A 21,614-nucleotide genomic window follows, 5' to 3' on the forward strand; every position below is an offset into this window, starting at 1 on the left:
TTATTTTTTCGATAAAATTAGGTAAATAGATAGAGTTCCCAATTCTATACAATACAGGGGGTAAATTTAGTCACCTCGTAAATTATTAGTCACCTCATATTCACATCCGCTGACGGATACGAGAGACACCATAGTAGTGGAAGAAAGATATTAGATATTCGGGGAACCAAGGGTCTTTAAGAACAGAAAAGAGGGTGCAGATCATGTGAATGTTGCGCCAAATACGATTAGGAAATCAGCCAAGCTTGGGGCCTACCGCGAAAATCGAAGTTCGTCAATTGCGGGTATTTTTCTCTGTCACTCTAATGACGTCTTAGAGAGAGTAAAAGAGAAAGATCCCCGCAATTGGCGAATTTCGGTTTTCGCGGTAGGCCTCCTTAAACCGGAATGAGGAGACATTATCGTATTTACGGAGACAGAAAATTCAATTTAAATTTTATTTTATTTTATTAATTTTTAGTTGATTTATAGTTTATTTCTATAAATTTGTTGTTCTTGAATTATTATCTAGTTAGCAAAATAAAGGATTTTAGGTTATTTAAATTTAATATTAGTAGGATTCTAATTTAAACGATCATCTTGGCATGTCATTACCAGATAAGAGTGACGTAATGATGTCAGTGAAGTTGATTTTAATTATATATCATGAAACACGTCCAAATTGTCAATAGAATAATAACCGGCCAAGAGCATGTCGGGCCACGCTCAGTGTAGGGTTCCGTAGTTACTCTTCCGTCACAATAAGCTAAACTGGAGCTTAAAGTGTAGTAAATGGTACCTTTCACCCGAGTTAAACAAATAGGCAAATTTGCATAATCAGTACCTAATCTATGAGATCTATAAGATCTATGGGGCATGTCAGTGAAATCGATAGGCCATATAATTGAAATAATCACACCTTATTTATGTATTATTTTCAATTCTTGTATTGACAAGGGCGTATTTCCTAATCTAATGAAATACAGTAAAGTTATACCTTTATTTAAGTCTGGAGAAAAAAGTAACCTACAAAATTTTCGTCCAATATCTATTCTACCCGTGCTTAGTAAAATTTTCGAAAAAATCATGCTGAATCAATTACAAGAACATTTCACTAGAAACAAACTTCTTCATAATCGTCAATTTGGATTTACAAAAGGGCGATCAACCACTGATGCTGCGTCTGTGCTCATCAAGCATATTTATAACATATGGGAAGAATCTAGTGATGCGGTAGGAATTTTTTGTGACTTGTCAAAAGCCTTTGACTGTGTTGAGCACTTGACTTTAAAACTAAAACTTAAACATTACGGGTTATCTGACGCCGCTATCAACCTAATTTCAAGCTATCTCAGCGAGAGAACACAAACGGTTGTGATTAATGAAACCCCGTCGAAATCCGCTGCTGTTAAACTAGGAGTGCCACAGGGGTCCATTTTAGGCCCGTTTTTATTTTTAGTTTATATAAATGACCTTCCATATATCGTAAAAGATCATTGTGAAATTGTGTTATTCGCAGATGACACATCTTTAATTTTTAAAGTTAGTCGAAACACTGAAGACTATACAGACATAAATAGTACCATGAATATAGTCTCAAATTGGTTTACAATTAATAATCTGCTGTTAAATTCCAAAAAAACTAAATGGATTAGATTCACATTACCTAATGTAAAAGTTACTAGTGGCAGTATATTTATAAATAATGCATGTCTGGAAATGGTGGATAAGACTCTCTTCTTAGGTTTGACCATAGATAAAGATTTGCAATGGAGTCCCCATATATCTTCTCTAGCAAACCGATTGAGTTCAGCAGCATACGCAGTCAGAAGGATTAGGCAATTAACTAACGTAGAAACAGCCCGAATGGTGTATTTTAGCTACTTTCACAGCCTAATGTCATACGCAATTCTAGTCTGGGGTAAAGCTGCCGATATACAAACAATTTTTGTATTGCAAAAAAGAGCAGTGCGGAATATATATAAGTTGGGGTCACATGTTTCATTGAGAGAACGTTTCAGAGAAATAAATATACTAACAATGGCATCACAATACATATACGACTGCATATTATATGCTCTAAAAAATTTAGAAACCTTTCATAAAATGCAAAGTGCTAGAAATAATCACAAAATAGCAATAACTAGATCTCGTATTAAGAGAGTAGGGAAATCTTTTCTAGGACAGTGTATACAGTTCTACAATAAGTTGCCAAGGGAAGCACTGGATTTACCATTTCCTAGACTTAAAAAATATGTTAAATCTGGTCTACAGCATAAGGCATATTACACAGTCGGAGAGTATATTAATGACAAAAATGCATGGCCTCCTATAAATAAATGAATGAAATATGAAATGTATATTGGTAGTAAATTATAATTGTTGAATGTTCTATTTTGTAATCTGTTATTTATTTTTAATTAATTTATTTATAATGTGCTTTTGACGATTCAAAAGAGATTGTAAAATCCTACTTGAATAAATGTCTTTTTTACTTTTTACTTTTACTAATTAAAGTAAGTCTTTTTACTATGAAGGGAAAACTTTTTGCGATAACTCAAAAACAGCTAAACTGATCATGTCCGCTATAGTTTTCATTTAATGTTTTTCTTAAGCTCTACTTCCACGATTTTTTTCATATTTTTTGGACCTATGGTTCTAAAGTTAGAGGGGGGGGGACACATTTTTTTTTTCTTTCGGAGCGATTATCTCCGAATATATTCACTTTATCAAAAAATGTTTCTTGAAAACCCCTATTAGTTTTGAAAGACCTTTCCAACGATACCCCACACTCTAGGGTTGAAGCGAAAAAAAAAATTCACCCCCACTTTACGTGTAGGGGAGGTACCCTAAAAAATTAATTTTTTAGATTTTATTGTACGACTTTGTCGGCTTTATTGATTTATATATCCATGCCAAATTTCAGCTTTCTAGCACTAACGACCCTGGAGCAAAGCCTCGGACAGACAGACAGACAGACGGACATGGCGAAACTATAAGGGTTCCGTTTTATGCCATTTGGCTACGGAACCCTAAAAAGGCGCTAAATTAAAATTTTGTTTGAGAAGTCGCGCCTAAAATTTTAAATTGGCCTCCAACTTTCTACTGACAAAGGTCGCTGTGCCAGAGTGTTGTTGTATGTGTTGCTGGTGATAACGGCAGATAAGATAATTAATAATTTTTCATTCGCGTTTATTGTTATTATCAGTGATTATTACTGTGTCAGTAGTATAACCGGTGTTCATAGTATTTACTTTACATAAGTCTGGTAATGTTTACACGCGTCAGTGAAAGTATATAACGTTCTGTAAAAATTATGGTGTCTTTCACATAGAGTTAAGGCATTAACAGAGATAATTTGACTTATGTTATGACAAACTGACACTGCAACGGCGGGCGGCGAGTGGATACCACGTAACACAAATTCTCCCCGATGGTGAAATAATATTTTTTAAATAAAAAAGGAATTGTTTTATGTTCGACAATAATAAATATGTACCTGATTTTATAGATCTTGATAGTGCGTAATGCTGTCTAATTACTTTGTGCAAACATTGTTTAACAGGTAGTTATTTACGATACAAGTGTGGAAAGTAGGAAATTTGCAACGAGCGGTGATAAATTAAAACAAGACTGCACGTGTATTATACAGCGCTTTACAGTACCTACATATGGCCCTTAAAATTTTCGACACAGGCTCGGAAAGTGCTTATTCCTGCACTAGTGCGTGAAAGTAACAAAGTAGCACTATATGGGCCTACCGCGAAAACCGAAATTCGCCAATTGCGGGGATCTTTCTCTTTTACTCTCACTAAAACGTAATTAGAGTGACAGAGAAATGCCCGCAATTGACGAATTTCGATTTTCCCGGTAGCCGCCCTGATGGCCTACCGGGAACCTCGTTCGACGTGATGCCTCCCTGTCACACTTTTATTTAGTGTAGATATAATCGGCACTATAGGGATAACTGTCAATGTGTGTGTCGCGCGTAAATAGTTAAGTACTAGGAAATCGGTGGATGCTGGAACCATAGTTGTGTATTATCAAAACTACGTCCGTAGTATTATTAGTCCAAGGTCTTGCAATGTGTTGCTGCACGCAGCACTCGGCATTAACGTGAAGCCCAAACTAAACAAATAGTATTTAATTTATAAAAAGCTTTAAATTGTGACGATTTATACTACTGTCGAATTATGGAGTAAAAGTTCTCACTTTCCCAAAACTTCACTTTTCCAAAATACACACGTTGTGGTGCGCCTTTAACAGGTAAGATTTATTAGTAGGTACTCTAAAATAGAGATAGACTACGTTGCTATTAAACTATGCTAAGTTTGTGTTTGTGCAATAAAAAGAATATCTTTATTTCAGAATTTGTTATTACCCTTCGTTGTAAGAACATGACATTAAAATAATTTTACAGTACATATGGTGCTACTTTAGCGCACTAGTGCGCAAAATTAGCATATTACGTTACTGTGTCGAACATTTAAAGGGCCATATGTACTGCAAAAACGTTATACGATACATGTGCGAATAGGTAATTTCCTATTTTTCGCACTTGTATCGTAATGGACTATAACAATGTAATCAAAATTAATATAGGTAAAAAACTTAAGTAAAGTCACCTGTTGTATGTAGTTGTGACGTGTTCGAATAGACAATAAATTTTTAAAAGACACACGCAAACAAAACAAATGTCTATTCGAACACGTCACAACTACATACAACAGGTGACTTACTTAAGTTTCTTACCTATAGTCAAATTAAAATTATTTTCAATATATGTCCGCGTCATACTTCACGTAAAACTTCCCGGGCGAGTCGGCGTAGTTGGAGTCTATTTTTGTTCTCCTCAACTTGTCCTTAACTCTCAAGGTCGAAATTTGCCGCAAAAAATTATCTTGATGTTTATATTTTGAATGGTTTGGTTTCTCATATTATTTTTGTGGGAAGAGTTTATTTCAAATTTTAGTTCCTGGAGTTTGGTATAATTTTTATTTTAGAGCAAATACTTATTCATACAAAATATTATTATTTTTCTCTAATAACATTTGCTCATCATGCCAAACATCGCATCATCACACCAAAGTGTGTCATGATGTCATCATGCAATTTGATTTCGCCAGATGTGTTGTAATCTTTGTGTTTCCAAGACGTATTTAAGAAGTGGAGCCACCCAGATTATGGATGGAGGGGATTCAGGAGGATTTTAATGATTGTTTAAGTTTTGGTTCTAAGCCAGTTTTGGTATAATTTTCAATTAAATCAAAGATGTGGGCGTAGATTTCATCTAGATCGGTTACACCGGTTAATGAACCCCCATACAAACTTCCACCTCCCTTTTCATACTTTTAAGGGATCAGTTTTGGGATAAAGTTCCTCTTCTTTTTACACCCCAATTAGCTCCACTTCTTAAATCCATCCTTGGGTCCTAAGGACCAAACCTGCCAAAAAAAGAAATCTTTGGTTCACGTACGGCGTTTCGTTTCGTTACATGTCATAATCTACAACTACGACCTTTATTTCCGATGTTTCGGCGCAGGTCTCACTGGTCGTGGTCGCGGATAACTGATGTCCCAGCAAAATGTCAAAACAGAGGTGTAACTACCCGACAAAAAGTTTATGAAAAAGTTTGGGGTAGGCATCACAATTCACCCACCACATCTAGAGATAGATCCCTTGGCTTAAGCTTCTGGATCACTGGTTCCCAAGTTGACGACAAATTAAATCCATCTTCCCTATTAAAATTTCTGGGGTGTTTCCTGATTTCAAAACGCGAAAGTTTTTTTTTTTCATTATTATGATTCGTAATAAATAATTGGCTTTATCATTTTGAATCACAAATAGCACACTTTAAATCTTATTTGTTTTGTTTAATTTGAATGGCCTTTTCAACTGGCAAAATACTTCGGAGTTACCTCCAAAAAAAAATAAAAAAATATACTATCGGCTCAATTTTTTCTCTCTTCGTGCTCGCAGTAACAGTAAACTTATTCAGTTGTTACGGAACCTACAACTACCAGCATGTATCTGGCGAGGCTATACACTCGGTTCTGTATAAAGAAGTCATTTCTGCCATTTTAAATAAAGACAGAGCGAACTGCACATATGACGATGTTCTACAAAGTACACATACAATTCACACTTGGGACGCCAGGAAGACATACGTCGACTTTGACGCTAAAGGGATTGAAAAAGGGACATTTACGCCGGAGCACTGCAACCCTCTCTTCAGTGTGGCCATACTGGTCACATATCGAAACAGACAGAAGCAACTTGATATCTTTTTGCCATATATGCATAATTTTTTGAGAAGACAAAATATTCATTATAAGTAAGTATTATGTAAAATTGTGTACCTAATTTAGTAATCCGTTAACATTGTCGCCTGAAAGTACGGGGCCAAACGAGTCAAATCCTTCATCCCGGGCTTGTCCCATGTCTTGTTTATGATGCTGGCCCAATTAATAATCCAAGTTTGTGCCCTCGAGAGCGGAACGCAACTTTGTCAAAAATCGAAAAAAACCGCGAAAACTTCTGATTATATTTAGATTAGGGCGATTATAACCCTATTAAGGACCAGTTTTTGATAGTATCTTCTCACAGTGTTTTTAAAGTATACACAATTTGTTACAATACGAGACTAAAATTGTCTCTGTCTAGTGAACCTACTCGTAAACTATAGTTTCCGAGATTAAAAATATTTTTTTTTATTTGCAACTAGTCTCGTATTGTAGCAAATTTAGACTACTTTAAAAACTCCCTGAGAAGGTACTATCGAATATCGAAGACTAGTCCTTTAGGGTTATAATCGCCAATATCTAAAAAAACTAAATGTTCAGTTTTCTTCGGCGCTCGAAGTCACAAACTTGGATTATTCATTGAGCCAACCATCATAAACAAGTCTGCAAAAATCGGAAATACCGGATTTGACGCATACGCTAAATGTATAACGTTACTGTATTAATGGTAATATACGTATTCTACAGCAGTACGGGACAAAAACGGGACGGGTAAAAATACGGGACGCGATACTTAAATACGGTGGCAGTCCCGGGACGTATGGCCCTACCGATAGGTACATTTTTTCGTTTCGCCTGGCTTTTGCCGATGTATGATTGTAATCTTGGCTAGACCCCTCGTCGACGAGTTTAATGTTATTTTAAGGTCACCCTGAAAACGGTCTCCCATAACTGATATATTTTGCTAATTGTAAGTGGTTTACCTCATATGAGTCATACTCATACTCACATGCCTAAATCCTATTAAGGTAAATATCCATTGGTGGCCATAAATTGCTATTTTATATAATAAACCATGCGGTTACATGTATACCCCCCTCCCCCCTAAAAATATATTTTATTTTATCGGTCTGCAGTGGCAGCATGGTTCCATTTTTATCACTTGTCACTATGCCCGTCACTTTCGCACTTACATACTTGTCAGAACGTGACAGACATGGTGACAAATGATAAAGAGCCGACCATCTTAGCCCAACGGCCTAGTCTATAATGATCCTGCCTATGAGACCGATCATTTTGAGTATAAATCCCAATGAGCATTTATTTGATAATTTAGGTAACTTATTTATTTATTTAATTTTTACTGCACAAAAGAAAACCTTATTTTAATGTACATCTGTTGTGACCTGGGTTCCGGCAGAAAACCAGTGCTTTACTCGAAAGAGTGAAGAGTATCACTGAGCCGTGACCCTTTTGTCCTGCTGCAACGCACACCGTATGTAGTACTTTTATTTTATTTTATTGTTTATTAATTATTCCTATTTTGTTGTCTCAATTTTCTTTTGTGCCATTTTTATTTTGTTCATGTAATAATTTGTGTTCTTTATGATGATTTAAACTTTATATTGTGTGTTTTTGCAGCTGCCAAATAAATGGTTTATCTATCTATCTATCTTATAGTACAAAAGGACTTAATGCCATGAGGCATTCTCTACCAGTCAACCTTTAGGCAAAGTAATGAGATTGATGAGCATAAATATTTGTTCTTGACTCATGGGTGTTTTCTATGTATTTATATATAATATATATATCGTTGTCTAAGTACCCACAACACAAGCCTTATTGTGCTTATTTTGGGGCTTAGTCAATTTGTGTGATAATGTCCTAGATTTTTTTTTATAGCAGTGGCATACGGACAGACAGACAGACGGACGGAGGGACGGAGGGACATGACGAAACTACAAGTGTTTCTTTTTTGTCGTTTTGGCTACGGAACCCTAAAAAGTGTTCGTTTTAGGGTTCCGTACCCAAAGGGTAAAACGGGGCCCTATTACTAAGACTCCGCTGTCCGTCCGTCTGTGACCAGGCTGTATCTCATGAACCGTTATAGCTAGACAGTTGAAATTTTCACAGATGATGTATTTCTGTTGCTGCTATAATAACAAATAATAAAAAGTACGGAACCCTCGGTGGGCGAGTCCGACTCGCACTTAACCGGTTTTTTTAACCATCTTCAGCACACCGTATTTTGTAATATTTTGACCTCTGACATTTTCTTTTACTCCAGGATATACTTGATCGAGCAGCAAGACCTCAAACCCTTCAACAAGGGTCTCCTGTACAACCTGGGCGCGCGCGCCGCCATCGCCGACGGCTTCCCCTGCCTCATCCTCCACGACGTGGACCTGCTGCCGCTGGACGCCAGCAACCTCTACGCTTGCACGACACAGCCGCGCCATCTCAGCGCTAGCATAGACAAGTTCCGATTCGTTTTGATCTATGACTGGCTGGTCGGAGGAGTGCTGGCCGTGCGGTCGGAACAGTATGAGCGGCTGAACGGGTTTTCGAACAAGTTCTGGGGGTGGGGAGCGGAGGATGATGATTTAAATAATAGGATGGAGGCGCAAGATATGAAAGTTATTAGGTAACATTTATGTAAAGTTAGAAATAATACAGTAAATACCTACATTATTATGTCAAGAGTTAATACCTAGTATACATAATAATATGTATTGTTAATGCAAATGTAACTCTGTCTGTTACGTCTTCACGCTTAAACAGCTGAACCGATTCAGATGAAGTTTGGTATGGAGACAGTTTGAGGCCCGAGGCTTTTAGTTTCTCTCGATTCCCTTAGTAGGTAGTTTCCTATATGAATATGATCACAGATCACACATCCTATAAGAATATGTCTTGCTCGATGACAAGGGTCAATTTAAATTAGTAAAAAAACTAACAGATCCGGGCTCTTTAAATATTAATAAATAAATATTTATTACACAAATTGACTGAGTCCCACAGTAAGCTCAATAAGGCTTGTGTTGTAGGTACCTAGACAACGATATATATAATATATAATTATAAATATATAAATACATAGAAAACACCCATGACAGAAACAAATATCCGTGTTCATCACACAAATATATGCTCTTACCAGGATTTGAACCATCAGCTTCATAGGCAGGGTCACTACCCACTAGGCCAGACCGGTCGTGGAAACATTATGTATAAATGCTGTGTATCCTGCAGGTTCCCGCCTTCAATGTCCCGCTACGCTATGCTGCGGCACGCCCAATCCGAGATGAACCCTGCCCGCTTCGCGCAGCTGGCCGCCAACCGCGCCCAGCCGAGCGCTGCGCGCGCGCAAGACGGGCTGCGGGATGCGCGCGCGTCTGTGCGCAGGACCGACCAGCGGCTCTTCACCCTGCTTGTAGTTACACTTTAAGGGTATCCTTTTTCAGGACACTTTCTGCTGATTAGAGACCAAAAAAGTTTTATGTTTTCCTGTCCGTCTTAATTATTTACAGCAACATCTGTCCTGTGGAAAGTGTACGCCGAAACGATAAATCTCATTGTCTCTCAAGTAACATTTACATGGGAGATTCTCTGTTCAAGATCATCGCAACACTAGAATCAATATGTTGGTACATCACTAATTCACTACATTCGTACGATATTGTACCATGACTCATGGTTCATATGGTATAATTATGGTATTAATGTGAAACGAGTTTTTGAATGAGAATCTTATAATAAGGTTAAGCTTTTTATATAATTTTGTTCTTAAGTATAATTGTGAACTTGAAATAGAATTAAGTATAAGTAGATTGTTATATTCTTGACATGACTCATTAACTTTGATTACCTTTTTGGGCACATTTTTAGGGTTCCGTAGCCAAATGGCAAAAAACGGAACCCTTATAGATTCGTCATGTCCGTCTGTCTGTCCGATTCTGTCACAGCCACTTTTTTCCGAAACTATAAGAGCTGTACTGTTCAAACTTAGTAAGTGGATGTATTCTATGAACCGCATTAAGATTTTCACACAAAAATAGAAAAAAAACAATAAATTTTGGGGGTTCCCCATACTTAGAACTGAAACTCAAAAAATCTTTTTTCATCAAACCCATACGTGTGGGGTATCTATGGATAGGTCTTCAAAAATGATATTGAGGTTTCTAATATCATTTTTTTCTAAAATGAATAGTTTGCGCGAGAGACACTTCCAAAGTGGTAAAATGTGTGTCCCCCCCCCCCCCGTAACTTCTAAAATAACAGAATGAAAAATCTAAAAAAAATATATGATATACATTGCCATGTAAACTTCCACCGAAAATTGGTTTGAACGAGATCTAGTAAGTAGTTTTTTTTTAATACGTCATGAAATTAAAAAAAAAAAAATTTTTTCAACATACCCATACATGTGGGGTATCTATGGATAGGTCTTCAAAAATGATATTAGGGTTTCTAATATCATTTTTTTCTAAACTGAATAGTTTGCGCGAGAGAACCTCCCAAAGTAAAAAAAAGTGTGTCCCCCCCCCTGTAACTTCTAAAATAACAGAATGAAAAATCTAAAAAAAATATATGATATACTTTACGATGCAAACTTCTAACGAAAATTGGTTTGAACGAGATCTAGTGAGTAGTTTTTTTTAATACGTCATCAAATTAAAAAAAAATTTTTTTTCGTTAAACCCATACGTGTGGGGTATCTATGGATAGGTCTTCAAAAATGATATTTAGGTTCCTAATATAATTTTTTTCTAAAGTGAATAGTTTGCGCGAGAGACACTACCAAAGTGGTAAAATGTGTGTCCAAAGTGGTAAAATGTTGAACGAGATCTAGTAGTTTAAGTAGTTTTTTTTAATACGTCATAAAGGAACCCTTCATGGGCGAGTCCGACTCGCACTTGGCCGCTTTTTTATGAGATGAAATGCTTTTTTTCATACCGAAAAGTAAAGGCCTTCCAGTGATTTCGTAGAGTCCTTTCGACTGAAATAGATTTGTTTATTGAGGTCACAGAGGTCACTTACAAATAATTATGTAATCCGTAATTTATAGATATTATTAATTATTAAAATTTTCATTACTAATTATATTAATTACTGCTAGATTATATTATTATATTTTTATTTATAATGGAATATTTATAAATATTATGGAATTACTAGGGAGTTTTTTTTGTGTGTTGAATGTTTATTAAATGTTTTTAATATTAAGTAATCTGATGTAAGCGCTATGTTACACTACTGTAATTATATATATGTAATGCTTATGTATGCTGAAATAAATGGACGAGTAACTGAAATATAATGAAGTGAAAATTTTTCGTCAAAAAAAATTCGTCAGCATGTTTGTCTGTCTGTCCGTCCGTCTATGTCACAGCCACTTTTTCCAAAACTATAAGAACTATACTGTTAAAACTTGGTAAGTAGATGTATTCTGTGAACCGCATTAAGATTTTCACACAAAAATACAAACTTTTTTAGAACTAAAACTCAATTTTTCTTTTCATCAAACCCATACGTGTGGGGTATCTATGGATAGGTCTACAAAAATGATATTGAGGTTTCTAATATCATTTTGAAACATTTCCAAAGTGGTAATATGTGTGTGCTACCCCCCCCCCCCCCCCCGTAACTTCTAAAATAACAGAATGATAAAACAAAAAAAATATATGATGTAGGTACATTACCATGCAAAGTAAATCTGCTGCGTTACGTATAAATGTTCTGCCAACTGACTACTGTATGTAATTAATTTCTGCCAAACGTTCCTCTGCCAAAGGACCCGTCTGCGAAACGAAAATCGGCGTAATTTTTGCTAAGTATGTACAGGAAAAACTTACAATTATTAGTAGCATTCATAGACATCTTCTACTTAAACAAACTTGGCTCTGTGAGCTGTAGACCTCGCCATATGCTTAGAAATGGAAAAATAAAAAATATATCGTGGAGTATGTATGTATGTAAACAATTTATTTCACATAAGAGACAGGAAAAGATGCAATAAAAAACAATTACATATATGATAAGATTATCACAGCGAACTCACAATAGTCTTAAGCGTCATAGATCCTACTGGCGCTTAAGTCCTTTATGCCAATTTCCGCCATTTTGAACATTTTTCAAAAAATGAAACGACAGAAAAATTATATCAAACCACCGAACCTGATGTTCTGCCTTTTCGCCGAAGTTTTCTTGACCGAATTTCACTTGCCAACCAACTTTTCGCAGATCATTTACTTTGGCAACCAACATTCGGCAAACTTTCATTATAACAACGTTTTACTTGGTAGAATTATTATTAAGTAGATTATTATCATGACATGACATACAAGATTTAGAATAGATTTCTTTTACCAAATCATTCATTCGGCTAAAAAAGTGCGACGACGAGCGAAACGAGGAGGAACGTATTAGGTGAACTGCGACCTAACAGCGGAACCGACTTTTTTGCATCGAACGATGTTACTAGTAGATAACAAAAATAAATTATTACAAAGTCATTCTGCTATCTAAAACATTGCGTTAGTGTATGTTTAAGTTGTTTTCCAAAAATACATTGTTATTAACTGTTTCAAGAAAAGTCTATATTGTCTATTCCTCATAAAAGCTCTTGTGCTTTTAATCGCTATAACGTTACTGCGATTAATGGCTACCAACCTAACAAAACCAAAACGAATACAGTTTTAAACTAAGTGCATTTGCTGCCAACTTACAAAATATTCATTTGGTTGCACAGTAAAAATAATTACTTCATAAGTCAGAAACATGCATGTGACACCCGTAATATAGCAACACTCATAGACTACGAAGACCGCTTAGCGTTGCTTGTTAGTCTCCGTAGGCTACGGTGGCCAAAATTGAGAAAACTCTGTCCAAAAATTTAATTTAGCAAGTAGCAAGTACCAGGACCTCATGAGTTACGAGGTGTCGCTGACCGGCCGGCCGCGGCCCGGGGCGGGCCGGGCGCGTAACAAGGTATGCTCGCGCGTCTTGGCTATATACTTTTGCTGTAATTTGGTTACCTAAAGTAAGATTTATTTTTGTTGACTCGTAGGAAAAATATTGTATGCAACGTTGTATAAGTAGGTCAAAAAATGCTCGTGGCGTATTCCTTTACAATGTTCGCCTACGCCTTCGGCTCCGGCTCACATTGTAACTCACGCCACTCGCCTTTTTTGACCCTTCTTATACAACTGTTGCATAAAATACTATTATTTTCTATAATTCGATCGAACTTCACTTTTTTTATTTTCTTCAAGAAATTCGTTTGATCGTCGAGGTAAATTCTGTCATTTCGTTTAGGCCTGCTTTGATAAAGGTGACATTCGGATGGCGACTGCAGCAGCATTACTGTTCCAACGTTACTGCTGCAGCACTATCAATTTCCGTGATAAAATGATGTGACGGACTGAAAATTCTAGTTTCAGCAGTAATGCAGCAATGAACGTCACTCAATTTATCAAGAAAAAATCAATATAATCTTGATGACCATAGAAATGCTTAGGGCATCAAAATATCTTAGTCCGGCACTGGCCACTGCGGCCCGTCTAGCATGAGTTGCGTTCTCGCGAGTCCATACTTGAAGTCGCGCAAGATGTATAGAGTCGCGCGCGAGAACGCAACTCATGCTAGCAGATCGGGTCAGCACCCCTACGACAAAATTGTTATTCGACAAGCGCAGGTGGCCGGGCGAGGTTTGTACAGCTCTCCAGTCCAGAGCCACACAGTCCACATTACCTTTTGATATGCCTTTCCTCCATTCACCCGTCAGAGATTCCTTTCCTCCACGTGAATAACTAAGTTTCAATAAAATACAAATTGATTTTAAGGTAATTATTATTTATTTATCATAAAATAACAATTTTATTTTCTAGTCTTCAAAACTTCGCATCTCGCCCCAGTTACGTCCACGCGTCAGCTCGATAGGCAATATCGTGTTCATACCGGAGTCCCGGCCTACATTTTCCATGGCATACTTGATTATTTCTGTAGATTCAGAAGGTTTGTTGTTAGTATGAAAAAAAAATAGACGACACCAAGGGCCGGTTGGACCACACATGATGAAGATGTTGATGTCAACTTTAGCCAGTCTAGTCCGAGACCACGGGGCCATTTTCGAAAGGTCGGAGGTAAAAAACTTAAAAAATAATTTTATGCGATTAAGTCCTAATCAGTACCATCTTTGTTCGTTAAAATAAAAGGGATGCAATAATATAGAGCTGAAAAGGCGTAGGGAAGACGGGACCAGCGAGATAGTCTTACTTGGTCTTATTGGTCTTATGGAACTTTCTTTACTCTCGCTTTAATTTATGCTTACTTCTAGACCCTTCTGATTTTGTGGGTGTCCATGGGTGACGGTAATTGCTTATCATTAGATGATTCGATTCAAGTTCTATGACGTATTGTTGTTACCCACCAGAGCTTGGTGATCAACAATGGTCCAAGATTATCAAGTATCTCCTTTGAAATTGGTCCCTTTGTGATTTCCTTAGATAGAAATTACCCACTGAACCACCTCTTTAAGTGACACATATATCAGTATTAAGTAGGACAGAGCAATGGCTATTTTACCAGCAGCTTTATCCACGTGATCGTCTGCGACCTCCCACACTAGCTCGTCGTGTATCTGCAGAACCAGGCGACAGTTCACTTGCGTGCTTTCAAGGCGGCGTTGAACAGCGACCATCGCTTTTTTGCATAAGTCCGCTGCTGATCCTAATAGTGTGAACGGGAATCGTTAGCCGTTTAATTATGTCTCACCAATGAAGAATGCAAAAGTCAGGTTTTGAGGATGCAATGAGTTCTAAAATTATAGGTATCTACTCAGATAGGTCATTTAAATTGGATATAGAAGTTATCTTAGAATAATAGCGACGTCGTCGTCCACTTGTTCAAGCAGAGTCCAGGTAAGTGAGTGACTAAATGAATGAATGTAGTATATGTATGAAATATCAAGTTCTGTTGGAATTGCCAACATTGCTTATTATTGTTACCTTGCACGATGAAGTTAACCGCCTGCCGCTCCGCCTGAGCTCGCAACGTCGGGTCAGCGCTGGCTATGTGCGGGAACCGACGCGCGCGTCCACAGAGAGAGCGGAGCGCGCCGCTCGCTGCTTTTGCGACTACCGCGCGGCCGAAAGACTTTAGAGCGGGGAACGTACCTTATAAGAGGTAATGCATGATTCTTATTTTGATGCGTTTATTTCATAATTAAAAATTACAATATGAATTTATATTTCTATGCCAGACACTGGTTGAAAACCTTTGTCTTAAGAAAGGACAAGATGGTCCGTCGATCTGGTTATGATGGATGGATGAGGGCAGCCCAAGAAGTAGTTGTAGAGATCCTTGGAGAGGCCTATGTCCAACAGTGGATTTCTTTTGGGCTGATATGATGATGCTGCAATAGTTCCCTAAGGCGCTTTCCTCAATTAGCACTTTTCATTTCTTGCAATAAAAAATGTGAGCCACATCGGATATTTATTATCTGATTGGTGAGGGAGGATGCGGGGTGCGGGAGTAATACGCAGTGCGCCCAAAACAGAATAAATTGCATACAGCACTGATTCTCCGCCGAGGATCTAAGTGGCAAAGTTTTATTGGCATTTGAATGGGGTTGTAGGCCACTCGCCACTCAAAAATCCTTAGGTATTGTTCATTTGGCAGTCTAGCACATGCATGCACTTTAGCACACGAGATTCAGGAATTCACTCACGATTAAAACTGGACATGACGCCCAAGGCCTGCTCATAGCCTATGTTGTGCAGTATTTCCGTGAGCTTCCGCGCCCCGGCACCGTACAGGCTGGCGTAGACTATGCGCTTCGTGCGCTCTCGGTCTTCCGACGATACTTCGTCTACGGGTTTGTTCAACCTGGGACGGGAAACGTGATGTTACAATGGTCTAAGGGCAAGTTGCAACAACCACAATTAACGGACCGATCAACGTCACTCAGCAGTAAAATTAAACTTGCCATACAGTAAACTTTAGCGAACGCTTTAACGGTGTCAGACTGTTCGGTGCAATCGACCATCAATGTTAAGATAGAAATTCTTGTGGATGAACCTAACGTTACTGGGGACACAAAATCAGTGAGACTCATGTTGGGCTGCGGTGGTTAGGTCACGTGAAGAGAATGGTTGAGAATATATGCTTAGAAACTAGCTGGTGCCGTTGGAGGGAGCCTACCGCGAATTGTGTGAATCTTTCTCTTTTACTTCATTTAAGTCGTAATTAGAGTGATCGAGAAAGATACCCACTATTAGCGACCAGTAGTGTTCGCGGTAAACCCTCAGGTCGAGAAGGATCTCGAAACAGAGAAAAATGGCACTCTATAGTGGTGGAAGACAAGATCCGCTTTGATTACGATCTGTAATGTGAATCGTCATACCACTTGCAGCGTGATAATCTTGATAGAAAAACAAATTCACGCGTTCCTGCAGCACTAGTCACTTGACAAGTTGGCCAGCAAGCACTTGGAACAGGTTGTGGCCACTTCTCAAAGTGTCCTCTAATATAGCGTCAGCAGCAGCGTGGGTGAGCGGAATTTTAGAGTCTATTCTTAGAAAAAGATAAGATTCTTGTACTGATCTGGATTTTAAATCTAGATATCTAGATTTTAATCCACTCTGTAGATACCTGTAATAAACTCCAACCCAGTGCTCAAAGCGGCTTGTAACGTGGCTTCGTCAGCAGCGTGAGAAGCTTGCTTTACTGTGCAGCGTTCCCGAATATTGGTTTGAAAAACTTACCACTTAGCAGCAAGCACTCTGAACAAGTCTTGGCCACTTCTTAATGCATCTTGTAAAGTGGCATCGTCAGCGGCGTGAGCAAACACGCGGCATTCGATGTGCTTGAAGTCGGCGGCTATGAAGCAGTGTGAGGGCCGAGCGGTGTACACGGAGCGGAAGTTTAGGGTCGGCTCTTGGGGAAAAAACTGAGAATTATCTACGATTTGTACCTATTTGAAATCTAGAATCTAGAGGAGAAATTACTTAGTAGCAATTATTTACTTAGGCAGCAGTGGCGGATCGTTCAAAGAACTCGATTCCCATCGGCTTGTCTAATTTCAGCCCGTTAAGTACTTTCACGATCGGTTCATGGACAAAAGGAAAGCAAAATTAGGACCGGGTTCCCTACGAATATTTGTGACGCGCCGCCACTGTTAGGCAGAGGACCCAAATACCCACTATGTAGGTTTGGGTAACAATACCAAATCCTTTGGACATAGAGTTATGCATTTTACTGAGACTAAATAATTAATAAAGGTGAAATGATAATGGATTAGTGGTAGTATTTACGCAAGAAAAATTGAAAATGATCAATAAAGGAATATGTTGGTGGCTTACCCCGATCAGCAGAATTTTGAGGAAAAACGACGAGGCTGAACGGTGCTTTGGGAATGGCTTGCAGATTTGGGTTGTTTGAGGCAATGCGACCAGTTGCAGCTGCCATCTGCACCCTGCCAACACCCATAGGTAATAAGTTGAGCATATGTCTAGCCAACCAACAAGCTAAAAACTTCTACCGATAAGAGATGGGAGAAATTAATATTTTCAATAACAAATACTTTCTGAGCTATTTGAGGAGAAGAAGGATTTCTAAGACGGTAGACCTTAACCAGAAAACCTTAACCTATCCAAAAGTTGACAAGATGCCACATCTGATACCACCTTGATATCACGTAATATTAACTCCTTAGACTTACCAAGTGGGTTTGACAGAGCCTTCCTTCACGTGCTGGGCTATGCCAGTAAGAAAAGTCGCATGCGCCTTATGCAGATGACGGTATTCCAGGATAAATCGTGGTAACGGATGTACTGAGACTAGCCCACGTAGCTAAAAGGGGATAGAGATATATAAATTTGAATAAGTGTCGTATACTAAAGAAAACGTCAAAACGATAATAATTGGCGGAGGCCGGGTGAATATAATTTTCATAAATAACGGTGAATTTGCACCAACCTGCACGGTGTAACTCACCATAGTTTCAGAAGTAGATTTAGCTCCTTTGGCAATCGTCTCTTTAATCTTCAAGTTATTCTTCGTATCCAACTGCAGCTCGTCATACAGAATCGTACGCACTTGCAAAGTCGAATTTATCTGAAACGTTTTCCCTGCTGCTCTGTAGCACTCTTGCTCTACTAACTTCATTTTTGTTAAAAGAATGTCCTCCATTGACTTAAGTTTTTCTAGATCTACGCTTACTCCACGATGTTCCATTCCTATTTGAGGTAAAAGGGTCTACATAAATAGAGAAGGGTTCTAGAATTCTACCCTGAGGAACACCACACTTAAAAAGGTATTTTACACCACTTACAGTAAATATATGTATTATTTTTATTTATTTTGAAACGTAATAATATACAGCATTACAGTCGAGACCAAAGCAATGTACAATTCATTTATATAATAGGATTACATACTAGGAAAAACAGATCACAATCAACTTTCGTCCATCACCTCGCAATACCGCAGACACATCTGATACACAGCCGTCCATCGACTTGCAAACATATCACAATTATACATATAAAAGTGCAAAACAATTTAGAAATCACCTGCAATGACGGGTAAGAGAGGCATCTCAATTCCGATAAAAACGTTCCAAACGCAATTTTCTGTTAACAAAGATTTCAGATTGTCGAAGCATTCTCTAAGGAGAGTTATGTACCAGGCAGCCTTTTGCAATACGCACTCTGTGGCTATAGTGAATTCTGGTGTGAAACCTAGCAGCTTTTGTAGCTCCTCAAAATTTTCTGGAGGATTGTCCGGGTCTATGAGACTGCCTCCTATCTGTAAAACAGCACATTAAGTTTTAGGTGTAAGTATTAATTTTCCTTGACAAGACAAATTATTCCTGTTACCTTGGCATCGCACAAGTTGAACGCTTCTTGCTTTAGCTCTACACCATATTTTGAAATCAAATATATAAGCATTGGCTTGGCATTATAGCATATTACTTGGCACTTTTTTAGCAATTGCTTCAACAGATCGCTGAAAGAAGAAAATGAAATCTAGTCAAACATATTAGCTTAATAAAAATTTACCAAGGCTTGTAAGGTATCAGTTTTACCTGTGTCGTTCATTATCTTTGAAATAGAAGAATTTCTCCTGCCATTGAATCATGATGCCTTCAATGATGCAACCATCTTCTGTGTGATGATTGTTGAGTTGACAAAATCCATTTCTGAAAATATTTTAACGAATTAAAAACAAAAAGGTACACCATTTAGAAAGTCAGATATTACTCGTAACGTACTTGTACTTACTTGTAAATTAAAATCATAACAATATTATCTTCTGACTTTAAGACATCATAAAAGAAATGTAAATTACTTTCATCTATCGTCGTCACGTCAAATGTTAAGTTTTTTACTGGAATCTGTGATTTAATAGGGGGGACAAATTTTGATTTCTCTTTTTTATCTTTCACAGCCTCTTTGTTTTTTGCTTGATCATCCCTTGTCTCCTCCGTCTTGCTTTCTTTTTGCACTTTAACTGGTGGCCCGAATTTCATTTTACCATCCTTTTCAGCCAGTCTCGATTGCACTACTTTCTTATTCTTTGTTTTCGGTTTCTTGTCGATTACCTTATCTAATGAATTTTTGGCAGCTTCTGATACGTCAAGTATTGGAAATTTAGGTCCATTTATTTCCATTGCAAAGTTTCTATTTAGTTCCTCGATTTGGTTTAGTGCTCTTATTAGAGATTCTGATGTTTTGACAGTTTCTTCAGGTTGTTTAGAAGTTTCAATAACTGTAGTCTTAGTAACTGTACTACTTTCATCATCGTAGGGACTTTTGTCGACATTCATTACATGGGCTTTGGTTGTTTTTGGCACAGTCATATCACTGGCCCCATATTGGCCAATTTCGTTTTTTAGATTTGGATCGATATCATCAAGCCAATTCTTAACTGCTTTTGTACTATTGACTTTCTTTATTGTTTTCTCTGTAATACTCTCCTTGGATAGTATATTTTTAACAGTTTTTGATAAAGTGCCATTAGCTATTGTTTCCGTTTTACGTTTAGTAACTTTGTTATTAAATTTTCTTTGCTGTTTCTTTTTATCTTTAGGAAATTCAATCTTAAAGTTATTATGCGTACCATCTTCTAACCTTGTTTTTATCGGCATGGGGTCTTTTATATTTTCAAATAGCTCTGTATCAAACATGTCGTCCCAATCTACATTTTTTTCAACACTCTCTTTTCTGCTTGTTACACTTACGATTGGATCATTTGTACCATCAGCCTCTTTATTTAATAACTGCAAAAACGTCTTCGCCGGCATATTAGGGTCAATGTATTTCTTATTCGAAAGCAATTTCTTATTAATATCATCAAAATTAATTGCTGGAGTGATTATCATATCATTTGCAGTTAATATTTCTTCTTCATTCGTATTAGGTATATCAACAGTCTTTGCTAAGCCATCAGATGTTAGAACTGCTTCATTCGGTAATGCCCATTTAATAACATCACCTAACACTTGCTTCCTGGGTACTTCAGGAAAATCATTACTAAGGGTTTGCCATTTATCATTTTGTACACCATGGTTTTGTATAACGGAATTACTATTTGCAAAACCTTTTTCGCTGTCACTTTTGTTTACAAACGATGATTGCTCAGACGGTATGACTAGGGGTACAGCAATGTGGTCATCATTGTAGTATGATTCCTGGATGATTTCTTTTCCATAGTCAGTATCAGAACCTAGACGTGTAGAAGAAGGCAAATGACTTTGGCCAGGCGGTGCATGTGTTTTGAGATAAATATTTGCATTAAGTTTGTCTGAGGTCCGGTAAATATCTCTATTTTCATGAAATCCATTACTTTCAGGTCCTGGACTGGTTGGCACCGACGGTATCGACGGATAAGAGCGAGGATTCCCGTGAAAGTCTCTAAAATAAGTACCTAAGTTAAATATAGTCGCCATCAGATATACTTATAGAAACGGCGCGACGAAGGCGCTCAATCAATAATATCTGAACAAGCATTCTGTTGCCTTGAAGACCGAAGCATGTTGGGATGTCAGACGGTCTACCGCGAACACCGAAGTTCACAAATTGCGAGCATCTTTCACTTTTACTCCAATTAAGGCGTAATTAGAGTTACAGGGAAAATACCCGCAATTTTCGAACTTCGGTTTGCAAAGTTGCTTCGGTGTGCAAAATGCAAATTGTATCAGCGTCGGCGACTTACTTTTACTTAAAAGGTATTCTTTGGGATAAAAACAATGGTAAGGTCTTCCCTGGGACTCAGACTATATCTATATCAAATTATATATTTTTTTACCTAAATTGGTTCAGCGGTTTAAGCCTTAATGTTTTATTTTTTCATTCTTTATATTTTTTTAATTCGGATAGGTTTTAATAC

At 37.6% G+C, this 21,614-nt stretch overlaps 2 protein-coding genes across 2 annotated transcripts; one reads left to right on the forward strand and one right to left on the reverse strand.

Annotated features, from left to right (window-relative positions):
* Positions 1 to 3,923: 3,923 nt before the first annotated feature.
* LOC133522444 (beta-1,4-galactosyltransferase 2-like) lies at positions 3,924 to 11,725 on the forward strand. Its single transcript, XM_061857800.1, has 4 exons — positions 3,924 to 4,245; positions 5,522 to 6,313; positions 8,509 to 8,865; positions 9,474 to 11,725. Exons 2-4 carry the CDS (start codon positions 5,862 to 5,864, stop codon positions 9,667 to 9,669), a joined length of 1,005 nt encoding a protein of 334 aa, XP_061713784.1. The 5' UTR covers positions 3,924 to 4,245; positions 5,522 to 5,861; the 3' UTR covers positions 9,670 to 11,725.
* A 2,333-nt stretch (positions 11,726 to 14,058) lies between these two features.
* On the reverse strand, positions 14,059 to 21,330 carry LOC133522446 (DNA polymerase nu-like). Its single transcript, XM_061857802.1, has 12 exons — positions 19,508 to 21,330; positions 19,312 to 19,425; positions 19,103 to 19,232; positions 18,797 to 19,031; positions 18,219 to 18,460; positions 17,944 to 18,074; positions 17,585 to 17,697; positions 16,988 to 17,159; positions 15,952 to 16,109; positions 15,230 to 15,397; positions 14,808 to 14,951; positions 14,059 to 14,222 (listed from the first exon to the last, which is right to left on the reverse strand). The coding sequence occupies exons 1-12, from the start codon at positions 21,172 to 21,174 to the stop codon at positions 14,107 to 14,109; spliced, it is 3,390 nt and encodes a 1,129-aa protein (XP_061713786.1). The 5' UTR covers positions 21,175 to 21,330; the 3' UTR covers positions 14,059 to 14,106.
* Positions 21,331 to 21,614: the final 284 nt, after the last annotated feature.

This window comes from Cydia pomonella, chromosome 10 (assembly GCF_033807575.1).
Source record: "Cydia pomonella isolate Wapato2018A chromosome 10, ilCydPomo1, whole genome shotgun sequence".
Classification (NCBI taxonomy): Eukaryota; Metazoa; Arthropoda; class Insecta; order Lepidoptera; family Tortricidae; genus Cydia; species Cydia pomonella.